At 40.3% G+C, this 13,179-nt stretch overlaps 1 protein-coding gene and 2 pseudogenes across 1 annotated transcript; 2 read left to right on the top strand and 1 right to left on the bottom strand.

Moving 5' to 3' along the window:
• Window positions 1–948: 948 nt before the first annotated feature.
• On the bottom strand, window positions 949–1,066 carry LOC148517998 (5S ribosomal RNA; annotated as a pseudogene).
• Window positions 1,067–2,853: 1,787 nt separating this feature from the next.
• On the top strand, window positions 2,854–2,971 carry LOC148517997 (5S ribosomal RNA; annotated as a pseudogene).
• Window positions 2,972–5,765: 2,794 nt separating this feature from the next.
• On the top strand, window positions 5,766–12,706 carry ADORA2A (adenosine A2a receptor). The gene is made up of 3 exons (XM_088477968.1): window positions 5,766–5,838; window positions 7,257–7,818; window positions 11,784–12,706. The coding sequence occupies exons 2-3, from the start codon at window positions 7,469–7,471 to the stop codon at window positions 12,601–12,603; spliced, it is 1,170 nt and encodes a 389-aa protein (XP_088334094.1). The 5' UTR covers window positions 5,766–5,838; window positions 7,257–7,468; the 3' UTR covers window positions 12,604–12,706.
• Window positions 12,707–13,179: the final 473 nt, after the last annotated feature.

Below are 13,179 nucleotides of genomic sequence, written 5' to 3'. Positions count from 1 at the left end.
GGGGGGTGCCTAACCCTAAGTCCCCCCCGGGAGCCCTAAACCTAACCCTCCCCCCGCGGCAGTCCGCTCGCAGCACCCGGCATCACTACGATCGTGATGCCGGGCGCCGTTCTCCCGGCGTCGGGGAAATGCGGGCGTCTACATCCAGACGCCCGGCATTTCACCCTTGCCGGGATAAGACAGTCGGGAAGCCGGCTGCCAGTATATAGGCAGTCGGCTTCCCGATTGCTTCCCCCCGCAAATATTAAGTATCCCCTGAATGTACCATGGACGGACTGGTGCAGATAGCTCTGATATCTGAAGATGGCATTATACTGTTGTAGACTATGGGCTACATATCACAAAAATGAACGGTAGATTTGTCGCCGCACATGTGTGGTCAGTAAACCTCGCATGTGTAGGAGTCCTGATAGTGGAGTGAAGAGACTGCTAATACGGTCACTTCACACCAAACACATTGCAGGGATGGGCTCCTTTCGGAGCCCCTATCCCTGCTTGTGAATATTAATACATTTGGGCGGTATATCATTTCTTATTGCTGCGAATATAGCAGCGAATACAAATTACAACTATCTGGTCTGAGACCCGAAAATTGATACATATGCCACTAAGAGAGTTGTTTGGGAATTTGAAAAGCATGTACAAAGCCAAAGAGAAAAAGTAGAGCTAGTCACTGGGGCACTCTTATGAATTATAAAGTATGTTAATAAAATATAACTTTTAATATTTGTCAATAAAATAATAGGGCACCATACATCCTATCCACAGTATACAGATGATATAATAATAATCATCTGCTGTGATAATAAAACGGCAAAATATTTGGTTAAATCTCTATATCACTGGGTATATGATTGAAAAAGTATTAATTGTTGAACAAGTATAGTTAAACACATATTAGGTTTTGCTGCTCTACCTGTGCGTGTCTAATCCCAATCAGCCTCTTTTGACCTACAGCACCTGGTATTCCCAGGAGGTCTCCCATCCAAGTACTAGCCAGGCCTATCACTGGTTAGCTGCCAAGATCAGACGAGATTGGGCAATCATGTGATGTATGGCTGTAGGTATAATAACAATGGGTTGCAGCAGCACCTGGTCAGAGCAGTAACCATAAATGTAGGGCTATCACGATGGATAGTCCATTTATTATATAAAATACAGTTTTCAAAGAAAGTGTTGCATGAGCACACCTAATTTGTTACACGTACATTCATTAATTATGTTGTCAATACAAATTATATAACGTGTAACACAAGATAGGTGAGTAAATAATTGGCAAACAAGAGCTATTCAGTTAGATTCATTGCATTGTACAGATCAATACAATTGGTGTAGCATATAACACTAGATGGATAAAGATTCACAATGAAATGCTATTAGGTTGGTCCTATAGTGTGTTCAGGATAGACACTGCATCATTATATTAGATAATATGTTCAATTTTAATGATGTTAAACATCAAATTTGAAGAAAAATCCCAGATGGTACATCATCACACAAATTGTCACAATGAATGGTCAAGTAATAAAGAAATGATAAATAAAATAAAGTACACTGTTGTAAGTATGGATAATGACCCAATAGATCGTGAAATCCACCAATCAAGTGTGTGTTATTTAGTATACAGAATAATCATAGCTAATGATCATTAGTCACAGTGATATAACATCACAGTAATGTGGCATACACAAATGGTACTATAGGACAATTTTTCTCTCGTTTAAAGTACATGCAGAGAAAGAAGAGTAACATTCACAATTGTGCATATAGGTCTCCACTAAAGTGACAGTAGGATAGATCATTAAATCCACTGTCCAAATATGTGGTATCCTAGAAATAAAAGCTGGTCTGAATATAAAGTTCGTTAATAAACTTGATCACCTTATTGCATGAGGTGAACAAGCCCTCATTTGGGCGAAACGCGCGTCCTTTGATACACTTCTTTGCTAGGAGAATCAGTCAGTGCACGGATCAGACTCCTGGCTATCTCAGCTCTGGGATTGGTATTGTATGAACACTTAAACCTGGTTTGGGACCTCAGTGTCCAGTTTATTAACAAACTTTAAATTCAGACCAGCTTTTATTTCTAGGATACCACATATTTGGACAGTGGATTTAATGATCTATCCTACTATCACTTTAGTGGAGACCTATATGCACAATTGTGAATGTTACTCTTCTTTCTCTGCATGTACTTTAAACAAGAGAAAAATTGTCCTATAGCACCATTTGTGTATGCCACATTACTGTGATGTTATATCACTGTGACTAATGATCTTTAGCTATGATCATTCTGTATACTTAATAACACACACTTGATTGGTGGATTTCACAATCTATTGGGTCATTATCCATACTTACAACAGTGTACTTTATTTTAATTATAATTTTTTTATTACTTGACCATTGATTATGACAATTTGTGTGATGATGTACATCTGGGATTTTTCTTCAAATTTGATGTTTAACATCATTAAAATTTAACATATTATCTAATATAATGATGCAGTGTCTATCCTGAACACACTATAGGACCAACCTAATAGCATTTCATTGTGAATCTTTATCCATCTAGTGTTATATGCTACACCAATTGTATTGATCTGTACAATGCAATGAATCTAACTGAATAGCTCTTGTTTGCCAATTATTTACTCACCTATCTTGTGTTACACGTTATATAATTTGTATTGACAACATAATTAATGAATGTACGTGTAACAAATTAGGTGTGCTCATGCAACACTTTCTTTGAACACTGTATTTTATATAATAAATGGACTATCCATCGTGATAGCCCTACATTTATGGTTACTGCTCTGACCAGGTGCTGCTGCAACCCATTGTTATTATACCTACAGCCATACATCACATGATTGCCCAATCTCGTCTGATCTTGGCAGCTAACCAGTGATAGGCCTGGCTAGTACTTGGATGGGAGACCTCCTGGGAATACCAGGTGCTGTAGGTCAAAAGAGGCTGATTGGGATTAGACACGCACAGGTAGAGCAGCAAAACCTAATATGTGTTTAACTATACTTGTTCAATAATTAATACTTTTTCAATCATATACCCAGTGATATAGAGATTTAACCAAATATTTTGCCGTTTTATTATCACAGCAGATGATTATTATTATATCATCTGTATACTGTGGATAGGATGTATGGTGCCCTATTATTTTATTGACAAATATTAAAAGTTATATTTTATTAACATACTTTATTATTCATAAGAGTGCCCCAGTGACTAGCTCTACTTTTTCTCTTTGTCTTTGTACATGTACTTTTGAGCTTTGGGAGCACCACCAACAATATTTAATTATGTAATTTATATAGTAATAATAAATGGTTGGCATATTCATGAAAAAAAAATGTTCTGTGTGGAATTATCTTTCTTTTGTTATATTGAATTTGAAAAGCATACCTGAAGAGGTGTGTTCTGATGGAATGTTTGAAGGTTTGGGGGCTAGAGGAAAGTTGTTTTGCCAAGGAGGACATTCCAAAGAGTAATTGCACAATGAATAAAGTCCTCTAACCACCATGGGAGCAGGTAATGAGTGTAGATGAGAGAACCAGATCTTGGCCACAGTGAAGGTGGTATATTGGGACATATTTTTATACTAGTGAAGATATGTCTATTGGTGCAGTTTTGTTAATCGCCTTTTATGTCAGTAGAAGTATTTTATATTGGATTGCATTAAATACTGGCAAAGAAGGAGGAGGAGCAGATCTGCAATAGAATAATGTTTCTCTAGGGAAATGAATCTAGCTGCTGCATTCAAAATAGATTGTACTAGTAGTAAGTTTGTTTAGGGAATAACCAGTAAGGAAAGAGTAGTAATAATAAAATGTGGGAGATAATGAGTGCATGACTTCAGTTGTAGCATCTTGTATGGGATACGTGCGCATTCTGGATACATTTCTTATGGTGGCCATGCAATGTCAGATAAAACTAACCATCAGACAGCCTCACCAATTATCTGACATTCTGAAAACATACAATAATATTCCTGCCACACTCTGTCAGATAATTGGTCTTTCTGATGGTGAATTATCCAATCACACATTATCACATCTGTTGGACATGCTGGAAGATTTCTCATACCCGATAGAATAATTGGTGTTCGGTTGCTGCCATACACTGTACAATTATTGGCCTGCTGAGACAATCATTGTCTGATTGGGCCGATAATTGCACAGAGTGTGGCCACCTTTATATATACTAAAGTGAGAGTTGTTAGAAGTGGAGATGTTGCCCATAGCAACCAATCAGATTCTAGCTATTATCGCCTAGAAGGTGCTAGTTAAATGTTAAGTAGAAACTGATGGTTGATATGGACAACATCTCCAGTTCTAAAAACTCACTTTAGTAAATCATACTTGACAACTCTCCCTTATTGTCAGGGAGACTGCCTGAAATAGAAGCAATCTCCCTGACTCCCTGAAGAGCCTAGCAATCTCCCTGATTCCGCCTTACCCTCATTATGTAGCAATTATATACTTACGAAACAAAAAGAAATCAGAGCTATAAACATCAAATAGGATCATTAGTGCCATTTCCTTGCAATGGTTATAAGACACATATAGCTACAGTACATGCATTTTCATATAAGGTTTATTGTGGCCACTTATATGGAACCACTAGTAAATTACAATACATGTAGATCTTACTAACTGCTTTGGGGCTCATTTACATTAATATGTAAATCAGTATTATGACCCGCTTCTCCAATGTAGCAGTACACTCCCACTTTACTGCCGCACTCATAGGTGGTGCTCTCACAATCTCCGTGAAATGTATTTTCAAAAGTAGGCAAGTATGTAGTAAATATATCCCTTAGATGTATGTAACAGGATTTGGATACAGATGGCGGAACAAAGGATAGTTCTGAGCCAGCAAGCTAGAGGAGTATGTTTATTGATAACTGATATATAGATGTCAGGTAGATTGCTTCGAGTCTACTGTGCTGTGAGAGAGGAGAATGCCCACATGGAGGCTACACATGGGCTCTCTCTTTTCTTAAACTGCCTCTGCAGGTAAGTCTATATATTTGGGTGGCACATTATTCAGCAATGCTGCCTCATAATTCTGGGATCAGGGGCCCTATTTGTGTGGAGTTAGCATGTTCTCCTGTTTGTGTAGGTTTCCTCCCACAGTCCAAAAGCATACTGGTAAGTTATCTGGCTTCTGACAAAAGTCTGTTTGTGTTTCTAGTATAAGGAAATTAGATTGAAAGCTCCAAAGGGAGAGAGACTGATCATTCTCTGTATTGTGCAGCGTAATATGAGATGAACTATAAATAAACAATAATAAAAATACAACCATTGTCATAAAGGAAGAGTTGTAATAAAGTATCCCGCACTCCAGGCATACACAATAGTAATTGGCATCTGGTGGGCACTGGGCACAACAAGAATGGCACAAGTGTGGTACACGAAAATTTTTGTATGTTTGTTAAAGATCTTTATGAACTTCCTGCTCGGTGTAAAGCAGAGGATTACATCACCCATAAAAGTGTTAGAAATATGTCTTCCTTTTCTATTTTTAGTGAGGTGTAGTGTACGTGGTCTAAGGACCAGCACAACGACATAGGAAATCCAGTGTACGTATGTGTGAGAAGACAACGTGTGTGCATGTGTGTGAGTGAGACAGAGTGGCCGGCAGGAGAGACAGTGTGACACAGAAGGGAGGGGGAGGGAAGAGGAGGAGGGACAGAGAGCAGCAGTTTAGGGAGATTGACTGGCAGCGGTGAGATTCTAGAGCACAGAGAGGAGATGAGGGCACCGGACTGATTGCTCTCCCATCGTGTGAGGAGAATCCCAGGTATCCCTAAAGGTGAGAGTCAGACTGCTCTATGGCGCATGGCTGCACATAGCAGACATAGGTAATATACTTATGTACTGCTGGTAGGATTGGATCAGAGTGCTCAGTGCCACTAGAGGACTTTTTGTGAAAGACCAAAGGATGATTACACACAGTAGATGGATTGAGACTCGTGTGATCGTCAGAATATGCAAGATATGCAGCTGTGTTAAACGTCATGTATGGAATATGATTGCACTTTATACTTGTTTTTGTTGCAATAATATTGCTGCTATCTACCGTGTATATGAATATCATACATATGAGAATTAGATGATTGTATGAGGGATAGGAAGTTACAAGGATGTTGTTTAGGGACAGGGGAGTGTGTTTGGAAAACTTGTACCACGGTGAAAAACTAATCAGACCAGCAATGAACTAAAGGTTCTTCCAACTGGAAGGTTATTATTAGGTTATTGGGAGGTGAGGTTCATATTTAGCTACACACTGACAATATTATAAAGTGATATAACATAAATAGACTTTTGTGAGTTTCGTGGTGGTTATAGTTAGAAGAACATGCTTTAATATGTGTTATTATCCATACATTGTTAGTGTTAATGACAGAGTGGGTGATGAGGCTTGTGTTACTGAGGTGCTCTGATTTCCATGCACAAATGCCTCCTGTACCTAATTACAGGTGAGCCGCACAATCTATGGAGGTAGATGGATTGCTGTAGAGATGTACACTGCAATTATTTAGCTGACATTCCTGGGGAAAAGATGTTGGTTGCATTAAGAGAACAGGGTACACATCTGGGGCTGTCAAATCATGGTTGCTGGTGATAAAATATTTGTACGTTTGGTTCTCTATTATGATGTTTTGTATACGTTGCTATATTGTTGTCTATTTGTGCTAAGTATGCATAAGTAGCATATGAGTTGTGGGTACTGTGATATGTTTATGTTATCCGCAGGTTCTTGTTTAGAGTCACTATCTGTGCCCTGCACCAGTCACAGAGCTGAGGGCGTTTGAGTGCTTTGTGCTGATAATAATGTATGCGTAAAACCAGAGGGAGGGTAAATAAAAAACACAGAACTAGCACTCTAGACGACTGATACTACTAGGCTTTGGGCACATAATTACTTCTTTGTAACTCCGATACCATTGAATCAATAAATCAATAACCAATATATGATTAACTACATACAAAAGTTCCAGTTCTGTTTTTGGTAATGTTTGCAGAGCTGAGTGTATGTGATGCATGTATGTGCTCACTGATTTATTATGATGTGAAACCTTGACATGGGTCTACAATGTTCACTAACCTGACGGGAATGTTAATATAGTCACCGTACAATTTTTACAGTCTTGATATATTCATGTACTATGTTGTGGAACAAATACAATATTATTGTATGTTTGTTTACATCATTCCTCTCCCTGCCAGGAATTGGGAATTGCTGCATTTTACATACCAAGATGTGCAACATGGGAATATATGAAAGAAGGTACTACTGACGCCAAGACTTATACTTCTGAACCAACATTGTGTAGCCGACCAGTGCCAGGACTATACCCTGCATACCACAAAGAAGGACGAGCTTCTGCAGCAATGACCGATGAGGTACCACCGCTCCTTCACCCCATGTCGTCATCACCATGTTAGAGGAGGGGAATCAATCTTACACGGCGGACCTGATTTACATTGTCTTAGAAGTGGTCATTGCCATATTGGCTATCCTTGGCAACGTGCTGGTGTGCTGGGCTGTGTGCATTAATAGCAACCTACAGAACGCAACAAACTATTTTGTGGTGTCACTGGCTGCAGCAGATATTGCAGTGGGTATTCTTGCCATCCCATTTGCTGTCTCAATTAGCACCGGATTTTGTGCCACCTTCCATGCCTGTCTCTTCATTGCGTGCTTCGTTTTGGTGCTGACCCAGAGCTCCATTTTTAGCCTTCTTGCGATTGCCGCTGATCGCTATATTGCCATCCGCATCCCACTCAGGTGAGTCACTCTGTTTTTTTGTTTTTAATATAGGTATTTGTCAAAATGGGCTAATATATAACTTAAGTTATGTACACACCTAAAGATTATCTGTCCAACCATCCAACTAGTTGATTGGTTGGAATGAAAATCTGGTAACGTATGGGAGTAACTGATGATCAGCAATTTGCTCCTAAATGCCAGAAAACAGATGAAAATGGTCGTCAGACAAGTTTGTTAAATGTTTGATCTAAATAATTTGTTCAAATAACAGTTTTTGTCCATTTTCCAGCATTTGGGAGCAAATTGCTGATTGTCATTTGCTTTCATACATTACCAGATTTTCATTCCAACCAATCAACTAGTTGGATGGTTGGACAGAAAATCTTTAGGTGTGTACCCAGCCATAGCTTTCTATAGATGTGAAGAGGCCAGCAGCCATGCTAGCTCAACTTGCTTCCTAATTTTCCCCATCATTCTAATCATAATGCTGATGTTCTGCCAAACAACCTAAGCAATCTCCACACAGACCTATTATTTCAATGTACATTACAGCACCTGCCTCAGTTCAGCACCCCCAAATATCCACATATTGTGGTTTATAATTATACCCTACCTATAACATCTCTCTACTGTGCTACATAACTTACCTGCACTTGGGTATAATCACCCAAGCATTTTTTATAGTTTTCAAACATCAGGTAAAACTGTGCACTACTCCTATGCAGTGCATATGCTGTCTCGTATCTTAATGAGATGTGTCACAACTAAATCTCACAATTGTGTATCACACATGAACCGGTCTTAAAATGAAACAATAACATATATAATAATCTGTATCAATATATACCAATGAAGTCCGTGCTAGATAAATCAAAATCAAATTTACTAATCAGTTGAAAAATACAAATCGTTAGACAAATTAATTAAAATGTAGGTATCAACAACAAAACAATGTAGGTATCAATAACATGTATATCATAACCTAGTGATAACCTAAAAACTACAGGTATTAGGACCTCTTATTGGCACAGAAATTAGTCCACAAAACCTAAAGCTCCATTGTTCCCTACAATGGAAATATTAATGTCTCTTGGTTGAATTGAGTTCAAATTGTACCTATGGTTGACCGTGGAGGGTAAACATATGCAGTTGTATGTACTGTTATACTGTGGGGTGACACGGCGCCCTGTGTATCCCTTAGACCAGACTGTCCTATGGGTATTGCTGCCGTTACCCGGGTGATCTTCGGGGTCCGAGAGGGGTTCGGTGCCCGGGTGGATGTCAAGGGACCTTGGACCTGGCTACCCTAATGGGACCACACAAATGGTGGTGTGTCTCTTTGAAAGAAAGTATATTATTTGGAAGGAGGACAACCTTCCTAACTTGCAGCATACTCACACCGGCTGGCCCTGAGAGCGCAGTGTCACAGTTTTTGTAGTATATAGTTTTCAAACAGCTTCAATATGTGAAACTGGTACTCCCTTAATATAATAGAAAAAAAAAGATTGTGTTGTTATAGCTTATCATTGCTTTGCCTTTTTTAATCTGGGTACAAACTACACCAACACAGCGGCCGATCAGCAGTCGCGCCATCCGTGTGGTCGATAAGGTAAGCCACGCACTTTCCAATCGGCCGCTTGATATGTCTGGCCAGACATCACAACTGAGCAGGCATTTAAATTTTCCCAACCAGTTATGAGGTCAGTGTTGGCGTTCCCTGCAGCCAGTGTACGGGCAGGCAGCGGATCTCCCGCATACACATGCAGATTCACCGATGAGTCTTTCAGATATATCAGCATCGGCTGTGCTGCAGGGCCGACTTGTTAAGTCTGTGAACTACGTAGTGACAACACCCGCTGATCCGCTACCGATATATTGTTCGTCGTTCGATCAAACAATATATCTAGTAGTGTGTATCCAGCATTACACCTGCAGCCAATCTCCAGCATATGATGTTCACAGGCTGTCAACGGCAATGTTATAGCCAGGAAATGTTATAGCCAGGACTCAGGAAACCAGTACCATACGTTCTAAAGAACAAATAAGGCAAGTGCATTACAACGTGTTTTGCTGACCATTATACAAAGCACACATTCTGTACATATAAAGACTGGAAATATAGCTTCTTGTAAATGCTTTACAGTCAGTACATATCTCCTTCTTCTCCTATTTTATTACATGTACCTATAACTAGCACATTTTTCCATAAAGTATAACCCCTCCATTACACTCCCTCTATTGCTCTTTACAACCATGTAATTCCGAATGATCCACTTCATTTGCCTTTACAGCCCATGCTGTTGGTGATATGACTACTTCAATCTTTTAGCTACATGGCTTCAAATGGTCCCTCCCCCGTCAAATTATCACTGTCTTTAACAACTTTATAAAGAAGCCGTGCTCCATATAGCCAAGCCTGTGACATATTTTACAGTAGATACTGTGTAACGTGCACTTCCACATGTTCTCTTTTCCACAACTTAGTTTTGATTAGTTAATGTCAGCAGCCCTCAACTGCCTAAACCATAGAAATAAATAATAAAAATACATTTCCTAGTCGATTTGGAACATGGATTATAAGCTGTTAAGGGGATGGGCCACATGAATCTTATATGGTATGTACACTAAAGCCTCATTGGGTGTGGCTCACAGGCCTGCCCCTGCCCTCCATATCTGGGAGGTGAGTACATTTTATCTGCAATCTAATGGCGTGTGAAGCATACATCATAGTACGACTGGGCTAGCCACCTGGCTCTTCTGGCAAATGCCTGATTGGTCGAAATGCCTGATTGGTCCAGCCACCTGGATCCCTGGCCAAGCAGCTCCGCCACCTTACTCGGCCGGCATGCTTAGACAGCGTGTGCCGCGAGGCCATGCCCATGACTCATGGCACGCCCACATGGTGTCTGGCCACGCCCCTTGTTGTCTGCGCACAGGAAGAGTGCCAGGAGCTTGCATGGTAGTGTAGGAACTTGCCTTGATTGGGGATTTTCTTTGACACTGGGCTGTAAGATTAAACATTTTGATCAAACCATGAACACATGCCTCATGCTTTCATGTTAAGTATTAAATACACGCAGATTTGCATTGGAGATGACAAGTGCCAGCAACAATTGTCTTTCTGTTTTTAATAGTATGTACACCACTGGCTACACTATTTCAAGAATCTAATTTGTTAGTCATTGGCCAAATCTACTTTGCTCATTGAACAGCCCACTAGGAGGATATTGGCATAAAAGCTTGCAGTCTATTGCATATGGAATAAGTCAAAACAGAAGTAATTGATGCAATGGGGAGTTTTATGCTTCTGTAGGTCCCTAGTGACTTTCTGCCAAATAATATTGTCTCCATATTTTGGTCTTCTCTTAGACGTGGGGGTATATTTACTTTGGTTCAGGTTTTATAAGTGGAGTTGTTGCCCATAACAACAAATTATATTCTAGCTATTATCTTCTCGAAGGTGCTAGATGATAAGTAGAATCCGATTGGATGCTATGGGCAACATCACCACTTCTAAAATCCTGCGCTTTAGTAAATATACCTCCTAGACACTTGCAGCTTAGCCTGGAGACCAAAGTCTTCCAGCTTTTCTCCCATGGATGGGAAGACCTTGGCATTTCTCTAGAAAACAAGAAGAATTCGCAAGTTGTCTCTCCTCCTGACCTAATTTTCATAGTATCATCAGTTGTATAGCCTATTAATATCTATGTTCTCTCAGACTTTACTTTGACCCTATATTAATTTTATCTATATTTTCAGTTTACCTAGTATAGGAACACTATGTACTAATTGGCAATAACTTGTGGTGAGGTTAATGGCTGGGGAGGCACAAATGTATAAAACACAGTTTTTACATCAAAACTCTGGAGCTTGACAGGCAGTATGATAGGGGAGGGTATATGACTGCCTACCGTGACTGCACATCCCTGCTAATAGGCCAATATTTTCATAACTGCTTTAGTTTCATCCATCTTTTTTTTCAGATATAACAGCCTGGTGACCAGTCGAAGAGCCAATATAATCATTGGGATCTGCTGGCTGTTGTCCTTTGTTATCGGTCTTACCCCCATGTTAGGTTGGCACAGAAAGGATCTTGTACCAGAGAACTCATCACGTTGTACTCCTCCAATGTTAGAGTGCCTGTTTGAAAATGTCGTTACAATGGATTATATGGTATATTACAATTTTTTTGCCTGTGTCTTGGTGCCTCTTCTGCTCATGCTTGGCATCTATTTAAGAATTTTCATGGCAGCACGACGCCAGCTGAAACAGACAGAGTTAAAAGTGACATGTGGAGAACGCTCACGGTCAACACTGCAGCGAGAAGTCCATGCAGCTAAGTCATTGGCCATTATTGTGGGTCTGTTCGCCATCTGCTGGTTGCCTTTGCACATCATCAACTGCTTCACTCTCTTTTGTAAGGCCTGTTCGCGACCCCCACTTTTAGTTATGTACTTTGCCATCCTTTTTTCTCATGCTAATTCAGTGGTGAATCCACTCATTTATGCCTACCGCATACGGGAGTTCCGCCATACCTTTCGCAAGATATTGCGCCAACATGTATTTGGGCGAGCACAGACTTCTCGGACACGCACTGCCAGTAGCAAGTCATTAGCATATGGAGCCGATGAGGTGACCATACCCAACAGGACTAGCTACAATGGCTGCACTGATATCAATGGGAGAACCTGTAAGTTGAAGGAATCTTGGCATCAAAATGGCTATCCTTCTGGACAGAAGGCTGAACAGACAGCAATGCAAGAATCTGAGAGCCAACAGAAGGAGAAACTGATAAAATCCTGAAGTTTTATCCGAACACCTCAAACAGCGGATATGTGGGCGGAGGGTGAAGGGCTGCTCAATGTGTATGCCCTGTATTATGTGACTATTTGTTGTTAGAAGTATTTTTGAGACTTATTTTATTTATTAAACAAACTAGTAAATTCTTTATGGTTTTTACCCTTATGTGTCTCCATGTCCTCCTATCGTACCTTTTACAGGCAGGTATTGTTTCCCATAAAACCATTGCTAACATGAGCCTATTTTCTGGGCATGAAACCTGCATGCCTTTCTGTAAGCTCTACTCAGAGCCGTAACTAGACTTTTTGGTGCCCTGTGCCAGAAAGAGCATTGGCGCCCCCCTCATTTTTCAAAGGGACATAATGCACCCAAAAAAGGGCCATGGCTTCATGGGGAAGGGCCAGGGAAGAGATAGGAGAGGCCAGGAGATGCTGGGGATGAAATAAGAGGAAGCTACAAGCAAGAATAATAATAAACTGAAATTTGACAGGCCCAAACAGCGCCCCCGACCTGTGGTGCCCTGTGCGATGGCACCGGCTGCACTACCCTAGCTACGGTCCTTGCTCTACTCATCTGCAC

Source organism: Taudactylus pleione, unplaced genomic scaffold (genome assembly GCF_031769625.1).
Source record: "Taudactylus pleione unplaced genomic scaffold, aTauple2 ptg000205l, whole genome shotgun sequence".
NCBI lineage: Eukaryota > Metazoa > Chordata > Amphibia > Anura > Myobatrachidae > Taudactylus > Taudactylus pleione.
This window is presented reverse-complemented; position numbering and strand designations above follow the sequence as displayed.

Bases quoted from the DNA above. Each gene is read 5' to 3' on its own strand.
- ADORA2A (XM_088477968.1), top strand. From the start codon at position 7,469: ATGTTAGAGGAGGGGAATCAATCTTACACGGCGGACCTGATTTACATT. The intron at 7,819-11,783 runs GTGAGTCACTCT...CTTTTTTTTCAG, and splicing joins GCCATCCGCATCCCACTCAG to ATATAACAGCCTGGTGACCA.